The sequence below is a fragment of the Nicotiana tomentosiformis genome, chromosome 4 (genome assembly GCF_000390325.3).
Source record: "Nicotiana tomentosiformis chromosome 4, ASM39032v3, whole genome shotgun sequence".
In the NCBI taxonomy this organism is placed as follows: domain Eukaryota; kingdom Viridiplantae; phylum Streptophyta; class Magnoliopsida; order Solanales; family Solanaceae; genus Nicotiana; species Nicotiana tomentosiformis.
The window spans coordinates 23,943,522-23,961,844 of NC_090815.1; the positions used below are offsets into that span (position 1 = coordinate 23,943,522).

Below are 18,323 nucleotides of genomic sequence, written 5' to 3' on the forward strand. Positions count from 1 at the left end.
TCACTCAATGGCTAATTATTTTTGCACCACAAGATGTTACTATCCTCCCGTGAAATAGAGGGTGATGGTTAGGAGATGGAGTGACTCTTTTCTTGGATAATCTTGCGAGAACTGAAGCATCTGAATTTCATTTACAATATCCAACATTACAAAATTTAGCTAGAGATATCTCATTGAAAAGGATCTGGTAAGTGGTATGTAATTTGACTGTGATTTAAATAGTTTGATAATTTAAGGCTAGGTTTGCAAGTTGTAAGGATACTGACGGAACAATAACACTTTTATGCCTTATACTACTCACTCCGTTTCAATCTATGTGAGCTAATTTGATTGAACACAAAGTTTAAGGGGGGAGGGGGGGAATGACATTTGAAATTTGTGTTATTAAAAGCTATGGGTTCACTATTTTTGTATGGTTATAAAAGTTTCCAAATATAAGATTGTGTTTTTTTTTTTGGAACGGACTAACAATAAAAGTCTATCAATGAATTAAAACGGAAGCAGTATATAGCTTTGCTTGAATACTAATCAAGACAGGGTAATGTTCAAAAATCAAAGTTAATTGCTTAAACTGTAATAACACAACTTGTCTGTTATTAGAGTCAATTAAATTTACTCTTCTTAAAGTCTACATACATTTACATAAGGAATTTGTTCAGGAATTGAACAATGTATGTATCACGTTTGGAAGACCTACTGAAAATTTGGGATTTACAATTTTGTTAATGTTTTCTTAAGGAATGGATCCAAGAAAGACACAAGCAAAGTCATACCAATATCACAGCAGAATCTTTTGGGTTATCTATATGTGGTTGCACTTCCAATTATAGTCCTTGCTACTGCTAATGGACTTGCTAATTTTCTTTCTACTCTATGGTAAAACTTTGATGAATTAATAAAATTTTATCTTTCAATAGTATTTTGACTATAAACAAAGGGTGATCTTTAGGTGTATGCAACAATTCTCATTCCAACGGTAATCCTAAAGTCAATTGTTTGGAAACTTATATGTTACTCCCTCCATCTTATTTTAATTGTTGCTTTCGCTCAAAAAATTAAATTTTTTAATTATTTTCAACTATACCCTTAATACTAAAATAGTAATAATTTTTTTAATATTGTTCAATTAAGCATTTAACAGGGGTGTCTTAGTAAAGTATATCTTGTATTTATTATTTTTCTTAATAGACATGAAAAGAACTAAAACGATAATTAAAATGGGACATAAGGAGTATTCCATTAATCAACAAAGCTTAATTGAACCAACTAATTAAAAATTAAACTACTCCATTTTATTTAAATCTCATTTCTTTTTTAATTTTCTTATAAATTTCTTTAATCTAATAGGAGTAACATTTTGCAAGTTTTTTAATCTTGACATGAATTTCCCTTGTTTTAAATTTCTTTTTGGAGATGATATATCAGAAAATTTATTTCCTTGCAAGAAAAGAATTCTTGAGCACAAATAGACACTCTTTAGGATCAACATATCCACGCTAATTTATTGGTATTTCAACGAAAACATGGGATAGAAATATCACAAATCTCAAGCTTTGAGAATTATTTACGTCCAAAAGGAATACAGCACTCAATAGAGTAAAGCATAATACACAAACCGAATCTTTATTTATTACAGAAGAATTATGAATAAAATAAACCTTTTTATATCCTACATATCTACCTCATTGCCCATATGGTATTCAACAAAAATAACATAACCACATGGACAAATTTTACCTTTAAATATTATCTAAAAGATTTAAATATAAAGTAGCTCGGAAATATCCAAGCTAAAAATATACCCCCCTTACATCCCAACCCTTATGAATTTTGACAAAACAAACTAAAAGTATATAACAATTTACAACTTAACAAAGATTGAATTTGCTTCGAAAAAATCAAAAGCAAGCAAATCAAGATTGTTGTATAAGAAACCTCTCTTAGGAGCCACGGAAAACAATCAAAGTTGCAAATGCTCTGCATCTCTACACGATGATCGTCAAAATTGCTTTGATTCTTCTGGTCTTTATACCTCCTCCTGAATTAAGATAGGTTCAAGCTAAGATTCCAACGCGAACAAAGAGCAAACTTTAGAAAAGAAAGAAAGGTCTATTCAACATAATAGGGCATACGGATCCAAGGGCTTTGGTTCAATGGTAAGGATTACAAGCATGTGATGTATGAGTTAGGTGCATGTCACGGGTTTGAACCCTGCCATGGACAAAGCCTAGAATTTATGTTGGAAGGAGAATAAAAAGGCTAGCCCATACTCCCCGGAGTTCTGAACTTATGCGCCAACTGGAGTTGGGCCAGAAGCTAGCCGGGCATATACACACCACATATATTAGAGATATGGAACTTCGCAACAACGAAGCACATACAACCCCCACTAAAAGCACTTGTTAGTCACAAGTTACACAACCCACACCAAATATGTCCATCTTTCGTCATTGGCACATTTGGCACCAAATTATCTAAGAACTCTTTTTTCCATACTCAACCCAGATAGACAGATAAGCAGTGCATTGCGGTGAAAATAACCAAATACCTTAACATCTAGGACATTCCTAACCTCAGGTATTTTACTTAACTTTTGAACAAGTATCAGAGTTTAATATGCAACCAAAATATTATCAGAAAAATAAGTAGACAATATGTAGCACACGAACCTTCATTGATGAAGCCGAACAAAAACGTGAGTGAGTTTCTGACTTTGAATGCAAACGATGCTGCTGCTGAATTTGCTTAAAGTGCTTCAGCCTCGAACCAAAGTTTATTCCATTATGCATATCATGTGAATTCTCATTCGGTTTGCAATCCTCTGAAATTTGTGATCCACCTCCCCCATTGAAAAAAGGAATCCCGGATGATGTTCGTACAGGTCGCTCTTCCTTGAAGGAGTATGAAGGAACAGTTTTCAACCGAGTACGGAGAATCTTAAAGGCTGCACTTTGCTACATCAATTGATAAAGAATATCTATATTAGCAAACAACTTTATGTGCAGCTTAATACTTTTAACTTGTGTATATAAGAGTGACGATCAGGAAAACTCAATTGGATAAGCTTTTGTAAAGAGTTCACTGTATTACTAACAAAAAAACCAGCTTATGAGCAAATTCCAGAGAAGACAAAAAAAACTAGGTGATTTCTTCCCATCCGCCTAAGTCTTGGAAGGCAGAGTTACGTGGTACATAAGTTGGAAGGAGATAACAGATATCCGGTGGAATAATCAAGGTGCGCCCAATCTGCCCCAACACCACCATTATTTTCAAGATAAAAATAAAAAACAACTCATGAGTGATTATTTCAAGTATAAGCTGGAAAATAGCCATGACATACTAACTCTCAGGATATAATAATAGACTGATAAGTGGATTGAACTACTAACATGACCCAGTGATTGACTTCTGCCACTATCTTAAACATATGATTCAACAGAAACTCAACTTGCAGAAGCAAATCCAACAACTGCAAACTTATCCAGGCATGCATCACAAATGAGATGCGGTTGACCGTTGACGCAATAACAACGGTCGCAATAATCTTTACAGGTTACCAATGGAGAAAATAATTCACAAGATACCTGCGGTAACAGCATCAGTAAACCATACAATGCTTTTAACAACCAGATGTATCTTCCAGGTTCAAGAAGCTGCAAGAAGAAGAACCACTAAGATACTCCTATGGAAACTAATTTGTGAAAAAGAGAAAATTCCAATAAACTTGCTTGTACATCACATTGAGAACAAAAGAACTATTAGAAAACCAATAGAAGATTCATAGTGCCACCTAGGAGATATTCAAATTTTGGAGTTGTTGAATAAAAGTAAAATAGCCAGCATTACATTCCAATTTTAGGAGTTAAATTACATTACATCCCTTATAATCGTATAGGGTGTATTCAGTCTTGGACGGATATAAATACCACGGATTTCATAAAAAGGTAAAGTGGAAGATGATAAATTGCTTTTTTTTTTCCAAGTAGTTGAAGAAATCAACGGTTACTTCCGTGTAGAAACACAAGCACAGACATTATTGTTGTCAAAGGCGCGCTTAAGCCCTGAAGCATGGCTCAAAACATGTTGAGTGCTTCGCCTCGCTTTACATGCGCTTCAGTGTCGCATCAAGGCTCTAAGGCATACTTTTCCTTGCCAATGAATGTAATCCTGAAAAGGCGATACTAAACAATTGATATTTAACTTTATCGTAATTTTTTTTTCAATTTTTTTGTCCATGTATTTGTTATTCATGCTTATAATTATTGGTCTTGGACTACATGTATATATTTTTAATTTTTCTCCGGTCGCGCCTTTTTTCATTAGAGTTTTTTTGCACTTTTCGCCTTTGATAACACTGAGTCATAGATATTAGAGAACCATAGCATTTGCAGTTCCTAACAAGGTTTGATTCGAGCACCAACAAACCACTAGAGTAAAGGGACTTAACGTACTTTAACCGAAAGAAATCAGTATTGGGTATTCAGAACAAGCAATTAGAAGTTTGCAGCCTCTCCAAAAGACATCTGGAAATTGACAAAGGCACAATGAAAAAGCCCAACTATGGATAAAATCATGAAAACCAATATAAGTTTCAGCTACATTAACCCCCCCCCCCCCCTCTGTTCCAATTTTTATTTCCCTCCCTTGGGAGGTAATTAATTTGAAGTCTGTTAAAACCAATGTCAGAATATAGTACAGGATTTCTCCTATTGGTGCAGTAAGCAGATAATCTAGATAGTTTGGCAATAACGCAATGCTTCTCAATTCCAATCTGGTTTCCCTTCTTAACATGTATGCGAGATGGAGACTGGCCTTTTCACAAGACTTTGGTGCGCACTCCAGAGAACACGCAAATGCAAAGAAGAGCACTTTTACAAATGACCAACAACTACACTTCAATCCCAATTCCCAAGTAAGTTGGGGTCGGCTACACGAAAAGAAGAGAGCTTTTTACGAGCCAAAAAGTTAGAACAATGTACTATGAAAAGAAAAGAAAATGTATTTCCTTTTCCTTCAATCTGCAGCTTAAGACATAACCATATATCCTTAAAGTTACGAAACACTCTGGTGCTAGATTTCATCTTCCAGGACAACCCCCCAGGCCAAAAGGAATTAAAACATACATTTTATTTATATCTAGATCATAAAGAACCACAAATGATAAAGGAATTCAAAATTCTAGGTTTGATAATTCAAAAAAAGGAGAAATTCAAAACACCTGCAGCCTAAGGTAAGCAAAGGTTGGAGTCTCCAGAAGGTGGATCAACTTGTGTAGCTGCACTAAGAACTTCACATTGATGTCTTCTTCAACCAAAGACTGAATAACAGAACTTGCATGCTGATATGCCTGTAACAGAGAAAGAGCTGATGATTCATATTCACTGTGAAACAAAGGGAACAAAATGCTTGATACAGCTATGAGTAAAAGCCGGAAAACTTGCAGGCTATACAAGCTTACCTGAGCTAATAGGCAGAGACTTATCATTGCCATTGGCGAATGGCACCACGATGCGTACAAAGAAAGAAACAAGTCTCTCCCGGCATCATTGACAAGTGATCCTTTAAGATGATCCCGAAGATCAGACAACTCAGTTGAAGTAAGCAAAATCAAGTTTAAGGCCTGAAACAGACACCAGCACACTCAGCTTACAGCAATGACAACATTAAGCACCATACTTTAAACATGAGCCGCAGTTGACAATATCTCAAAACTGAGCTTGACAGTTCTGTGATATCAATACAATTTAATTGAATAAAACAAAGTGTGAGCTCTGTGTCGTTACACTTTCACTCTATATATTGGAAACAGGGATATTCTCCTGATAAATGGGCAAGAAGTACAACCTGAACCATCACAGATGCAAAGTCCAAATCTGACTCCCCTTCAAGTATTGTGGACAGTTCACGGTAAACTCTTTCAGCATTTAGAAGGACACATAGCCGTCGAATTATCAAAGCTCCACGTCTGAAAGGGATTTGGAAAACTCAATTCTTCAATAAACCAAACAACAAAAGACACCATAAATTGCCCCCAAGAAATCAAAAAAGAATATAGCATAACATTTACTTCTCCAGAAGCGAGTGATCATGCTGAAAGCTGTGAACTAGGAAAACAACTAGCTGGCGGAAGTGTTGCGGATCTTCGGCTATGCATGCGTGCACCTCAAGCACCAAGAGCACTACCTGGAAGACAATTTAAAGAAGTCTCTCTGAACAAGCAAATAACAGGAAGCACCTTCTAAGATCACCTTCCCAATTAATGAATGTGTAGACTCATTGAGACTAGTAGTTAAACTTGAAGGTAGAAAGATAATTTTAGCAATCTCAAACAAAATTTGGGCGAAGAAGAAATCTGAGATGCAATGTGTCTATCAAAATTCTACTTCATTATCTTACATCACCTTTAAGTTTCATTTCCATTTCAAGACAGATTATTATGGGTCAAGCATAAGTTGCACGTAGCACTCATCCTCCAAAATAAGAGAATATTCGTGGCAATGAATCAGCAAACACCAAATAGCACAAATGCAGAACTTTTAAGTATCATGCAAGCAGCAAATATTTACCAGCATTACAACAGTACTAAACTTTAAGTTAAGAACGATCTAGAAATTAGAATGAGGGAGTCATGTACAGTTGTGAAAGTTTCCAGAAAAGGGTGCGAAAGAAAATCGCAGGGTATAAAGGGTGAGAAAAGGGCTGGAAAGAATTACAGCCAAAGTTCGACAAGAAACAACACTGGGGGAACCAAACAAAGGCCGCAGCTCATACACAAAAATCCAAGTGAACCTTTGAAAGTCAGCAAATGCCCGGAAAACACAACCGCAGTGCTACCACAAAAACACATGGGCTATTACCAATTGCCCATCAACATTTTTCCTCAAGATATACCTTTGTTGACTAGAAGCTAGAACAATTACTAGACCTATCAAAGCAAACCAGCATGACAAACTCAATGAAAAAGAAGTGACGCAATAGGAGATACCTCGTCGGAGGAATCTGACAGCGCCTTTAGGAGAGTGTCAAAGACATCATTCAGAAAAACCAAGACCTGTTTCAAAATATTAGAAAGATAAGCATTTACTTATCAGATCATAGTTCTGAAACCATAAAAATGTTAACAACAAAACATATATTGCTTGACAGATAATAGGATATGCTGCATAATCTGAGTGTTATCAATGAACTTATTCCTAGACCAAATATAAAAAGTTTACTTCTAAAAGTTGAATCGAATTTGTAATGTATACACCTAATGGATTAAGCAAAGCTCCTCTGTCTCATCCCAGAGAGAGAGAGAGAGAGAGAGAGAGAGAAAGAGAGAGTGAAGGGACAACCACAAAGAGCAAGTAATCGATACTTCTCTCATTGTAAAGCTCATGGCTCGTTCTATGCAGATTCAATTACTTTCTAAATGAAAAGTACAAAATTGTGAAAAATAAAAGAGTTGTAGGTTTCAAACATGACTAGTGACCTCTCTTGTTGAAAACATTTTTCAAAACCTTATGACTTTGTTAATCAGTAAGCATCCCACCAACACATGAGCTAGTACTTTTAGCAACTCTGGCTCCATCACACAGCATTAATAGATAACACTACCGTATCCTATCCCCACTGATAAACCAGTGTAGTTTTCAGATATCTACTCATATGAACTAATGAGAGAGCATTCTCATTGTGCAAAAGAATAAAGAAGGTGAGCATCATTAAATTTTAGGTCTTCACCTCTGACCGATGTCTATTCAGCAGGGTCCACATCCAATGTAATGCTTCAATACGTGTTGCTTCCCATTCACTAGACAACTGCCTGATAAACAAATTAAGACACAAAGTTAACTAGAATCAAATTACATGTAACATATAGCCACTTGGATATAATTATTCTTATCACGAACTCTGTTAGGTTTTGGTTTTCTTAAATAATTCAATCTCATTTTTAATTAAATTAGTTTTATAGTGGAAAAAAGCTTATTTGTATATATTAAAAAATTTATTAATATAAGAAAGATAGTCTGGACAGTAAAAAAGGATAGTAACCATTTATGAAACATTCACTGTTGTATATAACTAATGAATTATACCATTTTCCTCATATTCATTGTGAAAACTGAAAACTACATCACAGAGCTAATAGATTTAGGCATCTATATTTCAAAACATATACAACTGTATATTCCCTCAAGTATCTCTGCTTCCTCTCCTTCAGAATCACCCAGCACACACAAGCGGGGTTTCTACAATTGTATCTCATCCAGCAGCACAAGACTTCTTTCATAGTCTTTGGCATCACCAGTCGCACCGCAATTTTATTCGAAAGCAGGTGCCAAATTATCCAATTACAGTACAAAGCAAAAAATCCAAACAAAAAGCATATGCTGCAGTGCATTTTCTTCTTTTTTTTAAAGCAGTGCATTTGCTTTTTGCAGATTCATGCATCATGAGCTAACACCCAGAAAATGAGCACCCTCATAAGGAGCTTTAGTTCCCTAAATTATTTTACAAGGCATTGCTGGAAGTTGGAGGCTCCAGCGTCCAAACCCTAATGACCATTTCCAAAAGTCTATGGTTGCTACAGAATCCAAATGAGATAGGACCTTAATGTAGTATCAAGACAGTGCAACTTCTTAACAACAGCAAAATATCCCTCAATAAGTAACAGCATACCTCCTAGCAACGGAGAGGATTGCTCCTACATCAAATCCTTCAGCTGGATCAGCCTCATTTCCACGAAGTTCTTCATTTGTTTCACGAGAAACCTAAAAGGGAGAAACACAGAAGAATAGAAAAGTGACAACGATGGACAAAGAAGGAACACAAAGAAGTAAGAACAGTGAAGAAAAAGGCAGCACAACAAGGAAAAGAAACATGAGCACAATAAAAAATGGGAATATTTCCACTTACAACTCTAATTTTTTCTTCTTTATCAGATATACAAGGCAATGTTGCTCCCAGAATGTCAGCATAATAAGGGACAAGTTGATCTCCACCAAGTTTCACAAACTCATTTATCTGCACAACACAAAATAGTCTATTCAAACATATTTGACAGGTTAAAATACTAGCATATTCTTTACACCAGGATAACATGGTTCACGAACAACATAAATATCAACGTACTTACCCAAGTGATAGCAGTCAGCCTAGTAAATTCATCCTGCGAGCCTGCCCTTTGCACTAGTATTTCAGCCATGCGGCCATAATCTACAGACTTAAAGAGTAGCATTCCTCAAGTTAGAAAACTTACAAAGGACAAAAAAAATCAGTTTTTGAAAATTTTTTTTTATTTCAGATTTTTGTCAATAAGGAATTCTTAATATTCCAAAAGGATGCAAATACAAAAACAGAGCTAAAGACTACCATCTTCTATACAGATGGAAAGTTAAACACGGTTACTAAATAAAAATTGGTAAATTCAAGTAGCAAGTTGAGAGACAAACATATTTTCAGATATATTTTATCTGACGCCTCATCAATACCAGTAGGCAGGCAAGGGTTGCACAAGTTTTACAATATTTTTTCCTACGGGAGCTCAGCACAAGGTCATTATAAAGTTTAACATACCACACATGACAGAGATCTTACTGGAGAATTCTTAATTTCTTCTAAAAACTCTGAAAGTGCAGAATCAGCCTGTTGCCGTATTTCATGGCTAGAATCACTCAGCATATTAAATAATCCTGCACTTCATCAAGTCAAGAGAGACCACATGAGTTTACAATTTTGTAACATTGAGTTGCACAGCTACTAGCTAGAATGTTTGACATTGAAATACAAGCAATTACCATCAAGAAAATCAGGAAGAAAACCGAGCATATCAATATCCGGAACACTGTCTAAGACTGTGATCCACCCAACAAGAAATTGGCGGACATGAGGATTGAGGACATTCATTCGTTCTCTCAACAATGGAATAAATTCTTCAATGCTGTATAAGAAATAAAATGCACAATTCAACGCTGTCAAATAATACCTCAGCAACAAGAGAAAATTAAAATTTGATTCCAGTATGAATATACTGGTTTCCAACAACCCAAACTCACCTGAATTGCTCACTCTCTGTGACAATATCCTGCATCCCCACAAAAGTTGTAGCACAATGTTATCACTCAAAATTGATAAATCAAAATACCAAAACTGTGCATATCTTTTGATTAAAGCAACTCGTTCACTCTCCCATAAGGAAGTAAAAAGAATCGGGAAAAAGGAAATGAAAGAGAAGGACACCCAACTTTTCTACCACAAATTAGTAAATTTACACCATTTAAACTTCCCTAAGAAACCAACAACGCTCAATCCTCATCTTTAGACTCTCCTTCCCTCTGCAACACCTTCTATCCTCCTCCTTGTTGTGATATATCGAACAACTGGATTTCCTTATCATCTAAACATCACATTTTGTTTCTAGACGTTTACATACTCCTCCCTCTCTAACCAACATTCAAATGAAGTGATGCATTACCTTCACAAGTCTATCTAGAAGATGAGCAGCACTTTGCACGTTGGGATCTGAGTCAGCCGAAAGTTTACACAAAGCATCAAAGATCTGGTTGAAGAATATGATAAAATCTCCCCTTACAACCTGTAAAAATAGCAAAAATGAAGTCCAAACAGCAAGACCCAAAAGAACATGCGTAGTACAGGTTCCTTTATCTTTCTCACCTTCGCTATGTTATACAAAGCTTCACATGCATAATAACGAACTCTGCTGTCTTGGTGCGAAAAAGAGTGCAAGACTGGTGGGACAATTTGCTGGACATCAAATCCGGAGGAGAGGTAAGTTACATAAAGGAAAAAAAGAAGGAAATAGCACAATCCTCAATGCAACATCCCGAAATAATAATAACAGCCCCAGAGACAACATTAGTAACCTTTTCAGGGCAACCATATATAAAACTACTTGTTCTCTGAATAAGTAGAAAGGTAAAAGCTACATATGATGTTAAGGAAGAAGATATAGAAACAACAAGTAGTACCCTCAAACCCGCCTAAACTATACGGTCTTTGTCAGTTCCCTACCTAAACTATCGAATGTCCCCAAAACCCCCTGAACTATATCCCCCTTCATAATAAAAACCCCCCGTCTCAATCTTACTAGTGCGTATGATACACGCTCTAAATAAATTTTAAAACCTGCCATGTGACATGCCACGTGGATAATTAATTACCTTAATCTTAAAACGGGCTTAATTAGCATACATTAATTTAATTATGTGGTAAAAATTAAAAAGGGGATTTTAACTTACTAGTCAGTCATTTCTTCTCAGTAAAAATGGTCTCTTTGCTTTCATCCGAAAACTTCTCTCATCGGAGATGAGAGACACCTTCGATTTCTCTTCTTAATTACCTTAATCTTATTATTGCTACCATCGATTTTTCTTCTTATTGTTGCTGCTATTTCGAATCGGGAGTAAATATAGGGTTTTGCTAGTGAATCAGTGTAAAAAATTAGGGTTTAGGGTACTGGAGATTCATTTAGTTCTGAAGATTGTTTGAAGATTCTGAAGATTATTAAAGAAGATAGCTTCAATACATATCCTATTCTTGAAATGAAGCAACATATGACAGATAATTGAAAAAGTTCCTAACTTTTATAAGACAGAGGTTTTGTTGTTTGATCAAGAACTGTAAATATAGTTGCTTTCCCTTTAAATTTGCTTCATTTTCAGTTCAATCAATTCTTCGATTTTTTTAAAATCTAAAAATTGTGTTTTTTCTGTTTGATTTTTTCTGGGTTTGTGTTGAAAGAAGCAACAGAACACAGAAAATTGAAAAGTGCTTAATTTATTTAGGGTAGAGGTTTTGCTATTTGATCAAGAACTGGAAAAATGGTTACTTGGTTGGGAGTTGTTGCATTTGGTGTTCCAAATTTTCACTTTGGAACCATTTTTTGTGTAACTGAGAGCAGATGAGGCTAAAAACTTACTCCCTTTCTCTTGTATTCCCTCTAATGTAAACTATTTAGTGGAATTTCTTGCTTAAATAGCACAAATAAGGTTTCTTGTAAGTTGTCATCTGACCCTTTTTAGTTTCTGCAATCCTTTTGGAAAGTGCCCATGGAAATGATATTCCTAATTTGGTTTGTCCTTATGGAGGTAAAATTGGGTAACTAATTTGTAAGCCCAGTCAAAAATTGCATCGGAATTGTGTTTGCACCATTTTATGATTCAATGGAAACAAAAGATATCCACTTTTTGCAGAAGCTGTTTTAAAGCAGTACTTCCTCCGCTTCAATTTGTGTGGTGTGGTCTTAAAATACCATGAGATTTGTATGTCAGTAAAAGCACGTCATTCAGGGTGTTTCCAGAAATAGAAGTGTGTCTTTTTAGTTGAAAGGGTGTTCAAATAAATTTGGGTAACAATGAAGGACGGATAAAATGAGAAAGATAAATAATAAACTCAATCAACAGAGAGAGAATTTCAAATGGATTAAGATGAAGAAATGGAAAAGAAAGGTGAAAAAATGGAGAAGAAAGGTGAAATAATGGAGAAGAAAGGTGTAAAGGTGTAATATAAAGAAAAAGATGAAAAAATATTTTTTTTTTAAAAAGAGGGGCTAATTAGCCGTAAGTTGTTGTCAGGTGGGCCCATTTTAATGGTTATTGTCACCCTTCACGCGCTCTTAGGCGATTTATTTCACACAATATGCCACATAAGCAACCGGGAGAGGGGGGTGGGTTATTATGAAGGGGGATATAGTTCGGGGGGTTTTGGGGACAGTCGATAATTTAGGTAGGGAACTGACAAAGATCGTATAGTTTAGGCGGGTTTGAGGGTATTAACTCAAAGTAAAATGAATATAGTTTACAAGTTTCTATTCTCTTCATCATCTTTCGGGAGCACAGCTGGAACTTTATTATCCTTAAAAGACCTGAACTGAAAGCCTTTCCAATTCCAGGCACTGAAGTAGCGTACAGAACAAAAGAAGGCACACAATTTTAGTTTTCTAGTCACAGCATAGACGCATCACAATTGCAAAGAGATGAGGAGTTCTGGAACAAAACAAATAAACAGGATTACTCATGTGGAAAGAAAGACATGAATAACAAGATAGTGGACAAACCCACATTTTTATGCACATTACTTTTTCTTCGAGGAGAAAGTCTACGATAAGGCAACTATTGATATTCAGTCGTCTACCCGTATTGACAAACTGAGTAATACACACTAGCTCACATCTAAATCCCAAATGCCTACTCAAAACTTGGACTTAGATCAAGGGAAAACGATTGAAGCTAAACTTCAAAAGCCGGAACCTGTAAAACTTCTTTTTTTTATTAATTGTGACCACGATATTATCTGTGTTCCGCTATATTGACAGACCAAGGGTAGCTCATCTTTCAAGAATTCCAACAATCTATGCTTGAAACAGAAACATTACTTCTAACCAAAGTATATCCCAGGAAGTTTACCTATCCCCCTAGAGGCTGAATATCTTTCAAAATCAACTTTCAACCAAGCATTAAAAGGTAGTTGAACTTTAGCACCTAAAATTTGGGTATAGGGCATTAATTTGTCTTTCAAATGAAGGAAAATGTAAGTGTAAAGGAGCTTCTCCATTTTGGAAAAAAGAGTGTAAAGGAGCTTCTCCATTTTGGAAAAAAGATTCCATTTCAAGAGAATGCAAGAGTTGTTGAGTTCCACATCAGTGGGATGTGGAGTTTCCGAGCTCCTTATATGGTCTTTGGCAATCATCACCTCATGAGCTAGCTTTTGGGGTTGAGTTAGGTCCAAGGTCCATTTATCATCAGAACATGCAGAGGTCCTGGGTTCAAGTCTCACCGCCGCCCAATATCAAAAATAATTTTTCACGTGCTTGGTTCATCAAAAAGAATCAAGCCCGCACGAGAGGGGGCTTGTTGAAGACATAATTAAGTAAATAAAAGTGTGTTCTCTCTAACAGCTTGAGCTTTAGATGAGGGTCACACACTTCAACAAGAGTAAAAGGGGGCTTTCTCAATAGGCATAAGCAGCTACGTCTTGTTGTCTTATTCCTGCATCAATTCTTGCCTTTAATAGACATTTAATGACTGCACATTTTGGGAAACCTGATTCAGCTGTATTACAGTTGGTATGTAAATTTACTTTAGTCCAGAAGTAATTTACAAGAGAATTTCCAAGAAGCAGGACAAATTTTTGTAGAAGTTACAAAATCAGAAAAGCAGCAAGAAAAAACGTAATGAAGAAACTTTTAATGGTGCCCCAGAAACTACTTGTTGATGTACAATAAATTGGAAAAGACGGTGCATATCGCACATCCAGAAAAGTTCCAAGCAGCTAAGAATTAACCCTTTAATGTTCTCATAACAAGTATTTTAAGTATTTTACGTGCAAAAAATCAAGAAAATCATCGAGAATATTTTACACGATATTCTTAAGTAGTGTTGTTGTGAGTTAATCATTATGTGTGCTTTGATCTAATGTCCAATGCACACATAGGGGTGTGTTTTAAACTCGGGTTCTTTAATCAAGTTCATGACTAACACACCCGTGTTGGGTGTTTTTTCAAGAAACCACATTAGTGGCAAGAACATTGTGTAAAGAAGATTGTGCTATTCTTAATAATTGTGTCGTCGTTGAAAACCAAGAGAATCATCAAAAATATATTCCTGATGATTATATCATACTAAATTAGAAAACCAAGCATAAAGCTTTCTTTATTTCTCCTCTCTTTTCGCATTAACTTTGGAAGAATTAGCTAGGGCCATCGAAAATAAGAGAAGGCAATAAGAGTTCCACATAAATAAGATATGGATGATAAACTCAAAGGCACCAGATGCATAACATTTATGCATCTAAGCAGCATTTTTAAAGGCTCGGTTGAAGCGAGCTTAAGCATTCAAACTAGGTGCAACATAAGTAGGAATAGGTCGCATTTCAGTATTAGGCCAACATGGCAATAAGGCTCATCGCCCATGGGTCAATTGTGAAGAGGGTTGCACTAAACAATAATAGCAGCTAAGCTGATATATTAGCTTTGAGCTTCGACTCAGCTCAAAGCTTTTGAGCTCGCAAATAATCATATAAAGCTTTTTTTTTTTATGAAGACAATCATATAAGACTGATACGGACTCTTGAGACAATGTTCTCCTTAAAACTATATGAACGGAAGCAACATTCTTTTACCATCTGCTATTCTAGCTTTTACAGGTCTAGTAGTTTGAGACATTTTAGAGCACAAAATAATGACGGTTAAAGCACCTACACCTAAGTTGAATGAAAATGCAAAATCCTCAATTCTTCATCTTGTCAAAAAGCACAGTCATGATTAGTGGTATCCTTTAAGCCATCTTTTTCCTTATCTCATCTTCTAACTTTATACTTTTCTTTTTCCTTTCTTCTGCGTTTTAATTTGTCTCTATTATCCTCTTTTTCTTTTTGGCTGCGGGGAGGGGGTGGTTGATGACGAGGGAATACCATTTGATGATGCTGGACTAAAAATACATGACCTTAAATTCACCTTAATACGACATAACATCAACATGCTCAGTTTTATTTTGTCACTCTTCTCATCCAAAGACTGATTAACTAATAGCAGATGACTTTCTCTAAAAATACCAACCTATAATTCAGACTTAGGCACCAATAACCTCAGTACATCCTCTCTTAATTTTTCTTTTTTTTTTGTGTGTGTGTGTGGGGGGGGGGGGGGGGGGGCGAGAAATTCCAGAGATACAGTGGCGCACGGTTCAGAACTCGGTAGCTCTGGGCCCGCCCATCTAACTTTCTCCACTTAAATACCAGGTTTTTGTCCGCTTTAGGGTTTGAATCCGCGACGTGTGTCTAATCCGCACATCACGCTTTGCACTCTTCTCACTAGACCAAAACCCTGGGGAATAACCTCACCATTTCTCATTGCTAAACCAAAAGTTTCGAGCACATTCTCACATTTCCACAATTGAAAACTGATAGGAAATTTCAAAGTTGATCACAAGGTAAACGCCCTACCTCAAGGTGCTGCGCTGCTTCTGAAGTCAAACCAACAGTTACTGCAGCCAGTCCTATCAATCCTCCCTGAACATAATTTGAACAAAAAAAAGTAAATAACCAATTCATATTACAAAGAAAATACAGTCAATTCTTATTACAAAGAAAACTTTTTTCCCGGTGTTTGGTTGGGTATAAAGTAGGTACCATATGATAATCAAATAATGTGGAAAATAGAGTATGTGAATAGTGTTTGGTGAAGTTTTGTATTATTAAAGGTTGACAAAACTGTCGCTAAATAACAACGACAACATCAGACCCGGTATAATCCCACAAGTGGGATCTGTGGAGGGTAGAGTGTACGCAGTCTTACTTCTACCTTGTGAAGGTAAAGAGTATGTTTACAAATGTCACTAAATCAAGTGATATAAGTAAGAATGGTGATATTTGTAAAGAAAAATTACTTCCACCTAGAGGTGCAGCTAGTAGGAGGGAAAGGGGTTCAATTGGATCCCCTTCGTTAAAAATTATAATGTGAAAATAGGATAAAAATGACATGTTTTGGTTATACATTGTTGGATCCCCGCATAGGGAAAGATTCTAGTGTAGTGGTAAAGGGGTTCAAATAGTTGTTTAAAAGTCACAAGTTCAAAATTTCAATTATGATATTCTAATATTTTTTGAATCCCCTTATATAAATTTCTGGTTCTGCCACTGCTTCCACTCCTACAGCGGACACGAAGTCATCTCCTCCCTCAAGGTGGAAATTATTTTTCTTGGAGAAAACATTTTCCACAAAAAACAAAAGTAACCACACTTACAAATAAATTTCATCAAGGATATCAATTTCCGTCACACCAAACACACTACATTCATTACAATAGGATACAGTACAAAATGATGCAAAACAAACTGTAAGAGTAGAATTCAAACGCACTTTCCGGTTATGAGCCTGAGGTGAGTAAGTATACTCCTGAGTCATCAAATTGATCACAGCAGTGATCTTGTCATGATCACCTGCACCTGTCAATTGCTTAATAATCCCTTCCAACTACACAAAAACCCAATAAACATCAATATATCAGAAAAATCCTGAACTAAGGAAACAAGGATTTAAGTTATATATACTGACATTGTAATGAATTTTTACACATCACTGTAATACAGGTTAGTTATCATTTATTCTATGTTACCAATCAATGTGCTAGTACAGTTAACTGTATTACTTTTTAAGTGAACTGATTTAAATAAATTCTTAATAGTAAAAAAACAAATCCCAAAAATGGGGGGGGGGGGGGGGGGATCCAAACATTGAATAGAACAAAACCCAAATTACAAAAACAAAAATGAAAGCAGAAATTCAAGAAAACCCCAGATAAAAATACCTCTAAAGCAGCATTCTTGCGCTTCTCGTACAGCTTATCCGACAGATTACGCAAAACAGCTGCTGGAATCACAGATAACGCTTCTGCGATAGTCATTTCAAGAATTCAAGAGAAAAAAAAAACACACACACACACACAGGTATATGACTGTGGTGACTGATAAGTTGTGAGTAAAATAGATCTTAAAAAAGAGGGAAAGATTGATGAAATCCAAAATTGAGACAGAGGGGAAAGATTGAAGAAAGGTTTTTGAAAATCTACGGGGAAAAATTATAGGGGAAAAAAGTCTTCTTTTGAAAATTGTAATAGACTAGAATATCTCTTTTCTCTTTTTCTATTTTAAATTAAACTTATTCATACTCAACAGATAAATAATTTTGACAAATACAATATGGTTAGTTTGACCAAGAAAAATGAATACCAACGTTTATCCTTAAATTCGTACGACTGACTATTTTTTTTTAAATAATTCATTATAATATCTTTTGAATTAGATGTTTGTTTCTTTTATCAAATTAACTTTTAAACTATTTTTATAAATCTCTAAGATTAAATATTGTCAAATATTAATATATTAAACTCAATGATTAATATTGTATGTTTTATGTTTTGCTATTTATTATTTTTCTTATCCATCAAAAAATAAATTATGTTGAGGTGAGATTAAACTGAATCGTTTTACTTAAAGGTAAAGGAATAAGATATTTAGACTCAATGTTCTAGGTAAATGGTAGATAGTACATATAGACTGTCGCTACGAGAGTGTTATGCAACATAAAGATATCTTCAAAGTGAAAAGTATATTCTATGTTAAAACAACAATATATGGGAGTAAATGTTGGGTCTAAGTCTTAGCATAATAATGAGAAAATTTCACTTTATACGTATTAAGCCCAAACTACTTATCATTTAATACTCAGACACAAATTATTTACTTTTTCTATTCATGCGGCCCAGACTATTTACGCGGCCCACCCATTAGCGGATTCTCATACCCGGCCCAAGTTATTTCAC

The 18,323-nt window shown here is 35.5% G+C and overlaps 1 protein-coding gene across 2 annotated transcripts; it reads right to left on the reverse strand.

Moving 5' to 3' along the window:
- Positions 1-1,535: 1,535 nt before the first annotated feature.
- On the reverse strand, positions 1,536-17,627 carry LOC104102324 (protein VAC14 homolog). Of its 2 annotated transcripts, none has more exons than XM_018772860.3 (20): positions 17,310-17,627; positions 16,862-16,975; positions 15,946-16,011; positions 10,660-10,749; positions 10,460-10,579; positions 10,041-10,069; positions 9,783-9,925; positions 9,583-9,677; positions 9,122-9,208; positions 8,902-9,009; positions 8,665-8,756; positions 7,726-7,807; positions 6,986-7,051; positions 6,068-6,183; positions 5,845-5,965; positions 5,459-5,620; positions 5,219-5,347; positions 3,585-3,653; positions 2,670-2,954; positions 1,536-2,035 (listed from the first exon to the last, which is right to left on the reverse strand). In XM_018772860.3, exons 1-20 carry the CDS (start codon positions 17,403-17,405, stop codon positions 2,027-2,029), a joined length of 2,079 nt encoding a protein of 692 aa, XP_018628376.1. In that variant the 5' UTR covers positions 17,406-17,627; the 3' UTR covers positions 1,536-2,026. The 2 variants fall into 2 exon arrangements, with proteins under 2 accessions (XP_018628376.1, XP_009608300.1); XM_009610005.4 differs by having other exon boundaries at positions 1,536-2,038.
- Positions 17,628-18,323: the final 696 nt, after the last annotated feature.

Coding starts and splice junctions, on each gene's coding strand:
- LOC104102324 (XM_009610005.4), bottom strand. CDS start 17,405: ATGACTATCGCAGAAGCGTTATCTGTGATTCCAGCAGCTGTTTTGCGT. Junction 9,926..10,040: donor ACAGAGAGTGAGCAATTCAG/GTGAGTTTGGGT, acceptor TTTCTTATACAG/CATTGAAGAATTTATTCCAT. Junction 9,209..9,582: donor AAGAAATTAAGAATTCTCCA/GTAAGATCTCTG, acceptor CTACTCTTTAAG/TCTGTAGATTATGGCCGCAT.